General features: G+C 41.2%; 2 protein-coding genes across 2 annotated transcripts in view; one reads left to right on the top strand and one right to left on the bottom strand.

Moving 5' to 3' along the window:
- Positions 1–381: 381 nt before the first annotated feature.
- LOC100668865 (activated RNA polymerase II transcriptional coactivator p15) lies at positions 382–1,019 on the bottom strand. Its single transcript, XM_003420519.4, has one exon. The coding sequence runs from the start codon at positions 933–935 to the stop codon at positions 552–554; it is 384 nt and encodes a 127-aa protein (XP_003420567.1). The 5' UTR covers positions 936–1,019; the 3' UTR covers positions 382–551.
- Positions 1,020–8,652: 7,633 nt separating this feature from the next.
- SPPL2A (signal peptide peptidase like 2A) overlaps positions 8,653–15,344 on the top strand; it is a 62,972-nt gene continuing 56,280 nt past the window's right edge. Inside the window, exon 1 of the mRNA XM_010600066.3 lies at positions 8,653–8,784. Coding sequence (XP_010598368.1) covers positions 8,674–8,784 — 111 coding nt within the window. The 5' untranslated portion in view covers positions 8,653–8,673. The remainder of the gene's footprint in view (positions 8,785–15,344) is intronic.

Here is a 15,344-nt window from a genome sequence, read left to right as displayed (position 1 = left end):
TAGCTCACTCTTCATCAGCATCTCTCTCCCACCCGCTGACCAGTCCCTTTCATTTCTGATGAGTTGTCTTCGGGGATGGTTCCTGTCCTGTGTCAACTGAAGGTCTGGGGAGCATGGCCACCGGGATTCCTCCAGTCTCAGTCAGACCATTAAGTTTGGTCTTGTTATGAGAATTTGGGGTCTGCATCCCACTGATCTCCTGCTCCCTCAGGGGTCCTCTGCTGAGCTCCCTGTCAGGGCAGTCATCGATTGTGGCCGGGCACCAACTAGTTCTTCTGGTCTCAGGATGATGTAGGTCTTTTTTTTTTTGTGTTACTTGATTTTATTTTACACTAGGTGGTGGGCACAAAGCAATCCTCCTTAATAAAGTTGACAATTAGCTTCACTCAGAACATTTTAATAATGCACATTAAAAAAAAGTATTCATCTTACAAATTGTTCTGCAATCCAAATATACAATAGCTTGGAAAACAACGGTTAGAAAAGAAAAGCCAATGTAAAAAGACAGACTGAAACAACTACAACAGTACAGGTTTTATATGGCTCTGATTTTACAGTTTTCTTACTGCATCATCAATGTCAGAAATCTGTTCCTTCAGCTGGCTCCACTGCTCGGGATTTAAAGAAATACCTTTTCTTCCTGGTTTCATTTCACCTTCCTGATCCATCCAATATTCTCTAATATCAATTAGAACTTTGCCTTTAAAGTCCCGAACACTGACGTACCTCATTTTCCCAATCTGAAACATGTTATCATCCCTGCTGCTGCTGCTCTGCCTGGAGGATGACAGGGCTCTCGAAGTTTCACCAGTCTTTTGTTTCTTTACAGGTTTTTCTGGAGCAACTTGCTTTTTCCTCTTTAACTTTTTGTCGACTTCACTATCAGAATCACTGCCAGATGAGCTTGAAGAAACAAGTTCCTTTGATTTAGGCATTGCTCCACTCCTGCAGCCGAAAAGCCGCCTGCTGCCGAACAGCCTCCTGCTCGCTCGCTCGCGACTGACCTGAAACAATTTTATAATTTTTCTCTTTTACTCTGTTAATATGGCCCCCTCCTGCTGTCTCGGAGTCGATTCTGACTCACAGTGACCCTACAGGACAGAATGGAACTGCCCCGTAGGGTTTCTAAGTAGTGGCTGGTGGATTTGAACAGCCGACCTTTTGGTTAGCAGCCTTAGCTCTTAACTACAGGGCCATCAAGGCTCTATTAATACCAAAAAAAAAAAAAAACCCTAAAACCAGTGCCATCAAGTCGATTCTGACTCATAGCGACCCTATAGGACAGAGTAGAACTGCCCCATAAGGTTCCCAAGGAGCACCTGGTGGATTTGAACTGTTGACCTTTTGGTTAGCAGCCATAGCTCTTAACCACTATGGCTACTAGGATTTCCTCTGTTAGTACAGTATGTTTTATTGACTTACAAATGTTAAAACAGCCTTGTATTTTTGTGATGAGTTCCAAATTGAATTGATATGTTATTATTTTTATATATTTTGCTGTTATTCAATTTGCTAAAAGTGTGTTAAGATTTTATTATGGCAAAATGCACATAAAATTTACAATTAGTGTCATTTAGTATATTCACAATGTGCAACTATCACCACTATCTAGTTCCAGAATATTTTCATCAGCCCAAAAGGAAACCGTGTGCCTATTAAGCAGTCGGTCCCCATTTCCCAATTCCCCCATCCCTGGTAACTACTAGTTTCCTTTCTGTCTCTATTGATTTGCCTATTCTAGACATTTCGTGTAACGGAAATCATACGATATGTGGCCTTTTGTGCCTGGCTTCTATCACTTAGCCTAGGGTTTTTAAGGCTCATCCATGTTGTAGCATGTATCAGTACTTCATTTTTTTTTATGGCGCCCTGGGTAGTGGAGCCTTCGTGGCACAGTGGCTAAGAGCTCAGCTGCTAAACAAAAGGTCAGCAGTTCAAATCTACAAGCCGCTCCTTAGAAACCCTATGGGACAGTTCTACCCTCTCCCATAGGGTCACCATGAATCAGAATCTGCTCAACGACAATGGATTTGGTCTGGTTTGGCTTCTGGGTGGCACAAAAGGTTAAGTGCATGACTACGAGCCAAAAGGTTGGTGGTTTGAACCCACCAGGCACCTTGGAAGAAAGGCCTGCTGATGTATTTCCAAAAGATCACAGGCACGAAAAACTAATGGAACACAGTTCTACTGTGCAACATATGGCATCACCACGAGTCGAAATCAATTTGATGGCAACTGGTTGGTTGGTTGGTTGGAATATTCCATTGTATGGGTGGACATTGGGTTGTTTCCACCTTTTGGCTATTATGAATAGTGCCGCTATGAACATTCATTTATAAGTTTTAATTTTAAGACCTGTTTTCAGTTCTTCTGTGTATATATTCACAAGTGGAATTGCTGAGTCATATGGTAATTTTAAGTTTAAATTTTCCACAACAGCTGCACCATTTGGCATCCCATCAGCAATGTGAGGGTTCTAATTTCTCCATATCATTGTCAATACTTCTTATTTTCTGGGTTTTTTTTGTTGATGTTGTTGTTGCTGTTTTTTCTTTGTGTTTTTTTTTTTAATTATAGCCATCCTGGATGTTAATGGTTTTTGTGTCTATGTGCCTGAGGGATATCGGTCTATGTTGTTGTTAGTTGCAACCTCATGCAGGAGGAGTAGAACTGCTCCACAGGGTTTTCAACGCTGTGACCTTTCAGGAGCAGATCACCAGTCCTATCTTCCTGGGTACCTCTGGATGCATTTGAATCACCAGGCTTTTGGCTAGTAGTCAAGTGATTAACCATTTGTGCCACCCAGTTTTCTTAAGTTTGGGTTTGATATCAGAGTAATGCTGAATTTGTAAAATGGGTTGGGAAATAGTCCTCATCTTCAGGTTTTGCCATATGTTTGTGTTTGGTATTATTTCTTTCTTCAATGTTTGGTAAAATTCACCATTGAAGACATGTAGGCCTGAAGTTTTCTTTGTGGAAAAGTATTCAATAGCAAATTCAATTTTTTAAATACATCCCTAATATCTATTTCTTCTTTAGTATTTTGTGTCTTTCAAGAAGTTTCTCCATTCCACTTAAGTTGTCAAGTTTATTGGCATAAAGTTGTTCATAATATTTACTTATTATCCTTTTAATATATTTAGATCCTAAGTAATATCCCTTCTTTCATTCCATATACTGGTAATTTGAATCTTCTCTCTTTTTTTTTTTTTTTCTGATCAGTTTAGCTACAGTTTTTCCAACTTTATTTCTCAAAAAAAAAAAAAAGTCTTGTTTTCACCACTTCATTGCTTTTTATTTTTTTATTTTGCTGGCTTCTGCTCATATCTTTGTTGTTTCCTTTTTTCTACTTACTTTGGATTTAATTTGCTCCTCTTTTTCTAATTTCTAAAGTTGGAAGCTTAGGTTATTGATTTTAAACATTTCTATTTCTCAAATATAAGTTTTCAATGCTACAAATTTCTTTTTAAGTAGTTTTTTAAAAAAGTTTTAGCTGCATCCCAGTTTTTGATATGTCATGTTTGCATATTCCTTCAGTTCAAAATATTTTTTAGTTCCCTAGGATTTCTTCTTCAATTCATGTGCGTTTAGTTTCTAATTATTTGAAGATTTTACAGATATCTTTCTGCTAGTGATTTCTAATTTAATTCTGATGTGGTCAGAGAACATACTTCATATGATTAGAAACCTTTTAATTTATTAAGACTTGCACTGATGACTGCCCTGACAGGGAACATAACAGAGAACCCCTCAGGAACAGGAGAGCAATGGGATGCAGACCCCCAAAAACCCAGTGCCGTCAAGTCGATTCCAACTCATAGCAACCCTATAGGACAGAGTAGAACAGCCCCATAGAGTTTCCAAGGAGCGCCTGGTGGATTCGAACTGCTGACCCTTTGGTTAGCAGCCGTAGCATTTAATCACTATGCCACCAGGGTTTCCATGCAAACCCCAAATTCCTGTAAAAAGACCAGACTTAATGATCTGACTGAGACTAGAAGGACCCTGGTAGTCATGGCCCCCAGACCTTCTGTTAGCCCAAGACAGGAACCATTTCCAAAGTCAACTCTTCAGACAGGGATTAGACTGGACTACAAGACAGAAAATGATACTGTTGAGGAGTGGGCTTCTTGGATAAAGTAGACACATGAGACTATCTGCACAGCTCCTGTCTGGAGGGGAGATGTGAAGGCCAAGGGGGACAGAAGCTGGCTGAATGGACACGGAAACACAGGGTGGAGAGAAGGAATGTGCTGTCTCATTAGGGGGAGAGCAACTAGGAGTATATACCAAAAAAAGCCAAACCCAATGCCATCAAGTCAATTCTGACTCATAGTGACCCTACAGGACAGAGCAGAACTGCCCCATAGAGTTTCCAAGGAACGCCTGGCAGATTCAACCTGTAAACCTTTTGGTTAGCAGCCGTAGCACTTAACCACTACACCATCAGGGTTTCCAGGAGTATATAGCAAGGTGTATATAAGGCTTTGTATCAGAGACTAGCTTGATTTGTAAACTTTCACTTAAAGCACAATAAAAAAAAAAAAAAAAAAGAGTTCAGCTGCTAACCAAAAGGTTGGCGGTTCGAATCCACCAAAACTCCTTGGAAACCCTGTGGGGCAGTTTTACTCTGTCCTATAGGGTTGCTGTGAATCAGAATCGACTTAACGGCAACAGGTTTGGCTTGGTTTGGGTGGCGCAAATGGTTAAGTGTTCATCTATTAGCCAAGAGATTGGTGGTATGAATCCATCCAGAGGCACCTCTGAAGACAGGCCTGGTTATCTGCTTCCAAAAGGTCACAGCCTTGAAAACTCTATGGAGCAGTTGTACTTTGTACACATGAGTTGTCGTGAGTCAGAATGGACTGCAATGGCAACTAACACTATGTGGTTTTAATAAGTAGCCAAGATTGGGAATCATTGCTCTATGCTAAAGTAATTATACTAATTGCCTAAGAAAGTCTTTTGGCTCATTACCAACACTTCATCAGTGTCCTCTCAGTAAAAACACCATGCAGTCTAGCAAAAAACAGGTGGTAAAGAATGATCGAGGGCATAGGGCAAGGGATTGGCTTTCAGTCTTGCTCTCTGCTGTCAACCTGGCGATTTCCTCTTTTGTAAAATGAAGCCAGTATTTCCTGAGCACTTCTTAGAATATAGAATGGTTCTGACAATAAATAATATTCTGTCTTTCATCACTAGGGGAAAAAAGAACTTCTATTAATTAAATGGAGCCCTGGTGGCACAGTGGTTAAGAGGTAGGCTGCTAACAAAAAGGTTGGCTGTTCAAATCCAGCAGCCATTCCTTGGAAACACTATGGGGCAGTTCTACTCTGTCCTATGGGGTCACTATGAGTCAGAATCCACTAGATGGCAATGGGTTTGGTTTTTATTCAGATAATAATTTAATATATTTCTAAATTAAAACTAACTGTCATCTAATGATATTTATTTTCTATAATTGGCTTTTTATGCATAGTTTATTTGGAGAAGACAAATTATTGATTTAAAAAAATCCAAGTACCCTGTATCCTACCTGAAACATGTAGGGAAATTCATGTGTAACAGAGGTATACTACAAATAATCTTTGACAGCTTTTCCAGTAGTAAAGTCATTAAACAAGAATCTTTTAATCTTCTGTTAACCCTCCCAGTTCTCTTCACTGTATTCTGCATGGGGGCTTTGACCAAAGAGAAAGCATTCTGGCAGAAGAATTATGACCAGCAGTTCTGACTCTTTGGACTACATCAACAACACTGCCCTCTATTTTTATCACTCTTCTTCTCTCCTGCTCCTTCTTTTTACAGTTTTCAGAGAAATTTTACCTACATTTCTAATCAAATGGTTACAAGGCAGTGGGAGGGAGGAGTAAAGGTGTAGTTTTTTAGGGGGTGGGGGCATTGAGCTTAGTTAATAGTGGTTAAGTATTTCGGAAACAGATAGTGATAATGGTGACACCACGTGAAAAATGTAATCAATGCCACTGATAGTAAATGTGGGAGTGGTTGTATTGGTGAATGTTTTGGTGTGTATTTTTTTACCACAATAAAAAAACAAAAAACTTTTACAAATCATGCAATTTTTACAACAATCCTGGGAAGTAGGCAGGCCAGGTATTACCGCTGGCCACATTTCCCAGCAGAGAAAACTAAAACAGGCAAAATAGATTGGGATTACATAAGGAACTAGCCTATAAAATAGGTTCTTTGGGTGAAAGTTCACAATTTTCTCTGCGAAGGAAAACTGGGCACAAATGTAGGCAGGAATTCAAGAAATCTTTAGATAGTCCCAGGAGCCTTCTTGGAGATCCACTAGGCAAATGGCCAGCAGAGGTGAAAGAGGGTATTTAAAAATGAAGTCGTCAAGCCCACCACAGCCATTTTACACAACGGGAACCTGGCTTACTCTAGACTGCTACAAAGTGTGAAAAGAGCCCAGGACTGACAGAACAGCTAAGTTCCAGCCTCATTATGCCACTAAGCTTCAGACCAACCCATATAGTCATCAGTCTATAGATATTTGCACTTGGATGTCCCACAAACATTTCATACTCATGTCCAACAGTATCTCCCCCCCCCACCACCCATCCGTCCTCCTTCATCTGCGGTGGTGCCCATTTCAGTACATGGCCCAATGCAGGATCCTGGGGATCATCCCTTTCCTTTATCTCCCACATCCTCTCAGTTAACAAATTCTGCTAAAAAAGTTCTTCAGACCTATCACCTCCTCCCCATTTCTTCTGCCACTGTCTCAGTTCAGGCCCTCACTATCTCAGGCCTAGCTTAGCCTGCTGCATCTAACAGGTTTCCCTGCCTCCACTCTTACCCTGTTTCCATCCATCCACCACCCTGTCAGCCACCACAAATAGCTTTCTGAAACATAAATTTTATGTCACTGCTCTACTTATTCACTTGTTCTTCACCACTGCCAGGATGAAACCTAAAGTCACAAGCAGGCTCTTCCAATCTATTTGTGATTTGGCTTCTGCCCACTCCTCCCACCTCATCTTTCACCACTCGTAACTTTGGCCAGGCCCAAGTTTTGCAGATCCCCCAGTGTCACCTTTGACTTTGACACTAATGGTTCACCCTTCCTGGAAATCTCCCCCTTCCCCTGCATTTGCCTGGCTAAAATTAACTCACCCTTCTAGACTCAGCTCAGGTTGGAATTTTTTCCAGCACTCATTTTATATTGTCCTTTGATATTCCCAAAGCATCTCATGCAAACAGGAGTCACTATTCACCCTGAACGATGTTTGCTTTTGAATCTGTGTCCCTCACAAAACTGTGAGTCGTGGGAGGGCAGGGGCAGTATCTTATTCTGTGTCTGGTATTAAATATTCATTCATCCAACAAATATTCAGGGACCCACTATATGACAAACATTGTCCTAGGCTTAAGAGAGATAGCAGTGGACAAAGCAAAGATACTCCTTGCTATGAAGTGGGAGATGACATAAGAAATAAACGAACAGTAAGACAAGCAAGAAAATAGAAGGCAGAAATAAGAGCTATGCAGAAAATGAAAATAAATCATGTGCTCTGAAAGTAATTGGATGGCTACTTTAGGTTGCGTATGTCAGGAAATTCTCTCCGGGGAAGGAACATTTAAACTGATAACTGAGTGCCAACAAACCAGGCGTTCTAAATTTCAGAAACAGTGCATTCCAGCAGAGAGGACTACCAGTGCAGAGGCTGGAAGGACCAAAGAAGACCCGGTGGCTTAAAACGCGGGAAAGTAGTTAAGACAGGGTCAGAGAAAAAAAACACACACACACCCATTGCCCTTGAGTCCATTCCGACTCACAGCGACCTTATAGGACAGAGTAGAACTGTCCCACAGTTTTTCCAAGACTGTAACCTTTACAGGAGCAGACTGCCACATCTTTCTCCTGCGGGGTCGCTGATGGATTCGACCTGCGGACCCTGCCCTTAGTAGCCAAGCGCCTAACCGCTGCTCCACCAGGGTTCTTCGGAGAAGGCGGGGGCCAAATTACATAGGTTCTGTAGGCTATAGTAGAGGTTTGATTTTGTTCTAAGTGTGACGGCAAGTGACATGATCTGATTTATATTTAAAAAGATCATTCTAGGACTGATGTGTGAATAATGGACTGTCGGGAAAGGAAACACAAACCAGTTTGGTGGTGAGAAACGTTGGCGGCCTGGATAGGGTGGTTTTGGAGAAAGTGGACCTATTTGGGATATACATGCGAGTGGACAGGACATGCTGAGTGATGCACAGGTGAACTAAGGATGACCCGTAGACTTTTGGCTCAAGTTTATCTGGGTAAAAAAAAAAAAAAATGGCTCGAGTTTATCTGGGTAGTTACTGGAAAACCGAGCAGGTGCTCGCGACTTCGGGGGGGGTGGGGGCGGTGGTGGTAAAGTCCCTGCGCCTCCCTGGGCTCCGGAGAGAGCGAAGGTCAGGCAGCTGGGAAGCGACACTCCCAGGCCCGCACTCAGGGGCCTCCCAACCCCAGGAAGCAGTGAGGGCGTAGCAACCGGAGCAGGCGGCCTCGGGACTCCCCGTGGCCCGCGCGGGGGTTTCCGCGTCTTCCGGGCGGGGCCGGAAGAGGAAGTCGGTGGTGCAGTGGTGGCCCGGCACAGCCCAGCTGCTCGCTCCTGTCCTGCGGCCGGGGAGGCAGCGCTGCGCCGAGACACGGAGCGCCCTCCCATGCCGAGCCGAGCCGAGCCGCGCCGCCGGGCGCCCACCGCTCCCATGGGGCCGCAGTGGCGGCTACTACCCGCCGTGGCCGCCGTGCTCTGGGGCTTCCTGCTACCGCTGGTAAGGGAGGCAGGCGGGCGCTCGGGCCTCCCCGGGGCGGAGCCGGAGCTAGGGCTCCCTCCCCTTCTCGCGCTGGGCCTCCTCAGACTCCGCTTCGCCTCTCCTGTGGCCCCGCCGACCTACCAGCTCTTGTTTTTCCTTTTCACTCCCCTCCCTTCTTTACTTCCAGCCTCCTCATTTTCACCCGGTTTCCTCGTATCTGCCCACTCCCCACCCTCATTCTCGTCCCTTGGAGTTCCGCGAAGTATCTACCCCCAAGACATACTTGCAGAGCACGTCGCGCTACGTTTACCTTAGCTTTCCCTGTTTCGAGCATTTTTTATTGACCTCTTGAGTTTCATCGTCAGTCGTTTCTTACCGTTTCTTAACCTCTTGCCTCTGGGAAAGAAAGAAAAGAATTATACGTGGCCCCAGGGTGTTTAGTGGTTCCCGGACTAACCTTTAGTGTAATTGCTTGAATAGAAAAAGTTCTTTTTCTTCCTCTTTCGTAGTTCTTGCTTCGCCTTAGGGCTTTTAAGTCAGCTGATTCATTTCTGGGGTTTGGGGGTGATAGTAATATTTTTTAAAAGAACACACCGAAGTATAATTCCTTTAGCGATGTTCAGTTTTCTGCCTAGTTTAAAGGGCAGGGAGTTGTTTGTTTTCCTAATTACAGAAAAGTAATGATTTCTTAAAATTAAACCGCAAGTATTGGAGCTTCAGTGGGTGATCAGGACGTCAGTGTTCAGTGTTTTGGTTTTTGTTTGACTTAGGAAGTTTCAGAGTGGAAACCTTTATGAACGTTTATACAGAATTGGCATGGTGTTTCCTGTTGGAATGGTATATTCCATTAGAATGAGGAACCTCTCTGAAAGACGTGTTTTGCTTACTTCCCAGTTTAAAGGCTTACCGTTAGTGAATACATTCCATTTGAAAGTGTCTAGCTTTTATTAAGAAACCAAAATCTAGGCCAAAAGGGTTAAATGCCTTTGGTGTATTAGTAACTTTGCTAGGCAACATTCTGAACATAAATGAGAGAATGCATCTAAAAATTGCATGGGGGAGGGAAGTACAGTATAAAGAGAATAACAAGGTAGTAGTGAAAAAAAAATTTTTTTTTTTTTTAGCGATAGCCTGAGTCTTTGAGGCATTTACTAAGTAATCAGATAGTTTAATACATCCAAAAGATAGCAATTAGGGTATAGTATATAAATGCACATAAAACTGTAACCTAGATATAAAACTTATAAAAGTGTTTTTGCACTCATTTTCATTTCAACCTCTTAAACTAATTGTAAGAATATGTATCACATTCTGACTAATTCTTTCTCAACACAAATGAATACATGTATTATTCAATGATGTATTATTCATTAATTTCTCATAAATGCACAATGAAATTCTTATCAAAATCTCTGAACCCTCTCCCCAGAAAAACCTAGTCAGAATTTTCACATAGCTTCAAGAACTTTATGAATCTAGAAGTCATCTCTCCTCTCTCTCTCCCACATTTTGGATTTTATGCTTTTTATATTGCTCCTAGGTATTTTGTTGTATTAACCTTAAATTCTATACTCCTCACTCCTACAATAGTTGTAGGGATCAAAAAGTAGCAGTGTTTCAATTGACAGATAGTTTATTATATGCCAGGCAGTGTGCTGATAGCTGTGAATAAACTGCTAAGATGTCTTTAAATTGTAAAGATAGTTTTTTAATGCTGACTGGCATTATTCCCTTTCCATTTCTTGTCGATTAGTTTTCTTGCTCTTTCCTTTAATTTCCTGTGGTGGTCTCTTTCTCATCCCTTTCTTTTTCTGAGGAACTCAGTGGTTTTCTTTTCCCAGCGGGTGCTCTCTCCTGCTTGCTTACCAGACGCATAGTTCCTTTCTTCCAACACTCTTTTATAGTTTTTTTCACCATTTCCTTCCTTAGCCCTTGTTTGTTCCTCTTCCTTAATCTTACAGCTTTAGGTGGCCTTTATTTATTTATTGTGGTAGAAATATATATAATAAACATTTGCCCATTCAACAGTTTTTTCATGTATAACTTGGTGGCCTTGGTTATTCCATCATGTTGTGGAACCAACATCATTATCTGTTTCCCAATTATTCCACCACCATGAACAGAAACTCACTGCCTTCTAAGCAATGTCTCCCCGTTTCCTCCTGCTTCCCAGCCATTGGTTGTTGTTGTTGCACTCATGGCGACCCCACGTGTTGCAGAGTAGAACAGTTCCATAGGGTTTTCAAGGTTCTGACCTTTTAGAAGCAGATCACCAGGCCTGTCTTCCAGGGTGCCGCAGGGTGGGTTGGAATCGCTAACCTTTTGACTAGTAGTCAAGTGCTTAACTGTACCATCCGGGGACTCCCGCCTGTTGGTAACCACTAATAAACTTTGTCCTCTGTACATTTGCGTATTTCACATAAGTGAGATCGTATAGTATATGTTTTTTTGTGACTAACTTGTTCCACTTAGCATAATGTTTTCAAGGTTCATCCATGTTGTGGGTTGTATCAGGGCTTTGTTTCTCTTTATGGCTGAATAATATTTTATTGTATGTATCACTTTTTTTAATCTATTCATCTGTTGATAGACATTTAGGTTTCTGTCCTTTGGCTATTGCGAATAGTGCTGCAATGAACATTGGTTTCCATTTGTGTTCCTGCTTTCAGTTCTTTTGAGTATCTACGTAGGATTGGGATTGCTGGATCATATGGTAGTTCTGTATTCAGCTTTTTGAGGAACTGCCACACTGTTTTGCAAGGTGGCTGTGCCATTTTGCGTTCCCACCAGCAGTGGATGAGTATTTCAGTTTCTTCACATCCTCACCAATACCTGCTATTTTCCAATTTTCTTTTTTTTAATCATAGCTATTTTAGTGGGCATGAGGTGGTATCTCATTCTAGTTTTGATTTGCATTTCCCACTGGGGTTAATGACTGATGACATTGAGCATCTTTTCATGTGCCTCTTGGCCATTTGTGTATCTTCTTTGGTGAAATGTCTATTGAAGTCCTTTGCCCATTTTTGATAGGGTTGTTTGTCATTTTGTTAAGTTATAGGAGTTCTTTATTCTGGATCATAAACCCTTATTTTAGGGAAGTAAATCCTTATTTTAGGGAATTAAACGCTTATTAGTTCCCTAAAATTTTCTCTTAGTCTATAGTTGTCTTTTCACTTTGTTGATAAAGTTCTTTGATGAACAAAAGTATTTAATTTCTATGAGGTCACGTTTATCTATTTTGTCTTTTGCTGATGGTGCTTTTGGTGTCATATCTAAGAATACATTGTTAAAAACTAGTGTTATGGGGAAAAAACATCTCCAAGTTTAGTGAAGCAAAAAGAAAGTTTTATTTGGCATATATTCAAAAGGACAAAAGTTGAGAAGTGGACAAGCATGTTGCCAGAGCTATGTCTGCCTAAGTCCAAGGAAGTATTACAGAGTAAGCAAGAATGGGAAAACGGACAAGCATGCTACCACAGCCATGTGTGTCCAAGTCCAAGGAAATTACAGTATAGACAAAAGTGGGAAAAGGGACAAGCATGCTGCCACAGCCATGTCTGTCTGAGTCCAAGTAAGGTTACAGAGTCATCAGTATATATTAACATTACAAACGGGCAAAACCATTGGAAGCTTCGCCTTTTCACAGATTGGCTAGAAACTGTTATCCTACATTTTGAATTGTCTTTCTTAACAATCATTGGTACAGGTTTCAGTAGGGACAGTCAGGAGGGTCTTCACTGGTCCAACAAATTTCTGTTCACTAAATGTTAATAGAAAAAGATAAGGGTTCTTTTGTGTTATGGCTTGTGTGAAAGTTTCCCTAAAAGATATTTTCCAAGAGTATCCTATCTATTGTCTTTTACCTCAGGGCCCAGTTGATGTGTCCTTGTGAGCCCAGCTTCAGCTGGGTCACATTCTCTATGCTCAAGGACAGGGAGTAATGACTCTAATATCATTTCCTAAATCACTAGGCCTGGTAGCCATACCCCTATATGGTTTTAGTGTCCACACTTTGGTCCTTGATACACTTTGAATTGGTGTTTGTATACTGTATGGTGTAAAGTCTGGATTCAACTTCATTCCTCTGCATGTGAAAATCCAGCTGTCCCAGCACCATTTATTAACTGGACTTTTCTTTGCCCTTGGGATCGATTTAGTACCCTTGTCAAAAATCAGTTGACTCTAGGTGACCCCTTGCAACTCATTTAAATTGATGATGCAAGCTCAATCATTTCATTTTTCTTTTGGGCTCTTGCAGCTGGTGCTTTTGGGCCTCGTTCTTCTTAGTCACATAAGAACAGGGCCAACATTGTCATCTAGAAGCAGCATGTAATATCCAGAAATCATTACCACCTCTTTGTAGAAGAGAAAAAGCTTAGCATTGGAGAGGCCCTTAAAGATTACTGTCATTTTCACATCAGAGTGACCTCATTGTGTATTTTGAACTGAGGTACAGCATACCTGGGTGTTTTAATGATTTCTGGACCCATTAAACATTTAGATCTAGAAATAAAAAGAGTGCCTTGCAGGTAGTTAACTCTGTCTTGGTCTTGCCATAATTTGGTTTCACACTTGTTCTTCTCCACTACAACCCTCACACCCCAATTGTCAGATTTTTATTTTCACAGTGTTAGTTTGACCCAGTCACAGTCTTCTGTTTCAAAGAGAATGGGTGAAGTTTGGCGTGAGTTGGTTTTCTAAAATTGCTTCAAAGTTCTCTGAAGAACCTTGAATCTTTCTCATGATTTTTTTTGTTTGGTTTTTACAAAAGTCCTGCTTACTTTTTCTTTACTTCAAAGAATTTGAGGTATCGTATAGTCACCCTTTGAGCTTGTTACAGTGAAGCGATAATGAGGATCCCTGGCAGAAAATTCAATTGCTGAAAACCTATGTTCTTACACCAACTGAAAGAACCATCTTTAATTCCTTCTCTTCTGCCCATCTCTCTCTGTCTCCTGGGGAAATTAGGCATGCTCAGCTATCCAAGCCATCAGAGACATGCTGTGGTACTGATTTTGCCAAATTCCTCCTTTAACTTTCAGTTCTTCACAATTTTGCCTGCATACCATATTGACCATCTTTTCCCTTCTTGCTTCTGTATTCCATTGTCAGCTTTCCAAGTCACTGATGACTGTGTTATCTCATTCCCCAGATGCAACACTTAACAAGTAAATCTCCTCTGAAACTCAGAATAACCCTGAGACTGTTCCGGAAGATGGTGATTTGTCCAGATTATATAGAAAGTTATGGAAAAGGGTCTAGACATTTCTTGATATTTTTCCACTACATTGTGCAGTAATGATCTTTTTCTAAATCAAAAATAGAACACAAGGCTGACAGGATAAATTTGTGAGTTTATCTATTTATAAGAAAAGGTTTAAACATAGGAGAAGTCACGTTTAGTATATGTTTGGCAAATTTTTTGTTAAAAATCACCCGAAATTGTATCTTTACAAAAATCCAGACCAAGAGTCTCCAGGTATAGGCCCTCACTCACAGCTTCCTAACATTCTTTTTTTCTTTCTTCTAATTGTGGTTGCCTTTAGGCCAGAATTTGCCAAACTTGGTCTTAAATCTACTTTGATTCACACATTTATATTACCAGGCTGGCCTTGAAGGTATTTGAGTTTTTAAAGTCTATAAATTGTGGGAAAGTTGAGGTATATCATTATATAGTAAGATTACTTAGGGAAACCAGGGTAAAGGATGGAACTGGATAACAAGTGGGAAATAAGCCCCAAGAAGGAATAACCATGCCTGACGTATTGTCTGCTGTCTCCCCTAGCACCTCATAGACTTCAGAGTAGTGAATGAGTAACATTGTCTCCTTTTCCATACCCTAGTACCTCTTAGCCTGTGTATTACATGTCCCCAGATTCTTCAAGACAAGGAATGATCTGCTTTCCCATGGCCCACAGACTCCTCTGACCCCCTATAAATCCCTGTTTGATGCCCTGGCTCCCACTAAGCCTCAAATTAAGTAACTAAGATTACACTTAAGACTCTGCAGGTCTTGGTCTAGTCACCTTCAGTGCATCATTTTCATAAATCTTGAATAGTAGAAGTAGGAGTAGAAACAAAGTTAGCTGTCTTGATTATGTAAGTTATTAGAGAAGACAAACAGAAAATATATAATAGTAAATGAAGTTATATAGGTGTGACTTTGGAACATGTGTTATTCGGACACACAGTCTCAACTTTGCCTTTTCTGCAGAGGCCCCTTTCAACTCTTTTACTTTATTGCTATTGACTTAAAACTTACATGTAAGTAAGAGAAAGATGTGAAGAAAAAGGATACGTTGCTATAATGTAATGGTAGTGGATAGGTAACTGTTGCCCCTTAGGTTTTACAGATTAGAGATTACTGTCTTATTTAGTGCTGCTGTAACAGAAATACCACAAGTGGATGGCACAGTCTGGTAGGCTAGAAGTCTAGATTTTAGAGCCTCAGCTCCAGCGGAAGGCTTTCTCTGTTGGCTCTGGAGGAAGGTCCTTGTCATCAATCCTCCCCTGGACTAGGAGCGTCTCCATGCAGGAATCCCGGATCCAGAGGATGTGTTCTGCTCCCAGCACTGTTT

Source organism: Loxodonta africana, chromosome 12 (assembly GCF_030014295.1).
Source record: "Loxodonta africana isolate mLoxAfr1 chromosome 12, mLoxAfr1.hap2, whole genome shotgun sequence".
Taxonomy (NCBI): Eukaryota; Metazoa; Chordata; class Mammalia; order Proboscidea; family Elephantidae; genus Loxodonta; species Loxodonta africana.
Note: the sequence above shows the minus strand (reverse complement) of the source record. Positions and strands in the feature narration are given on the sequence as shown.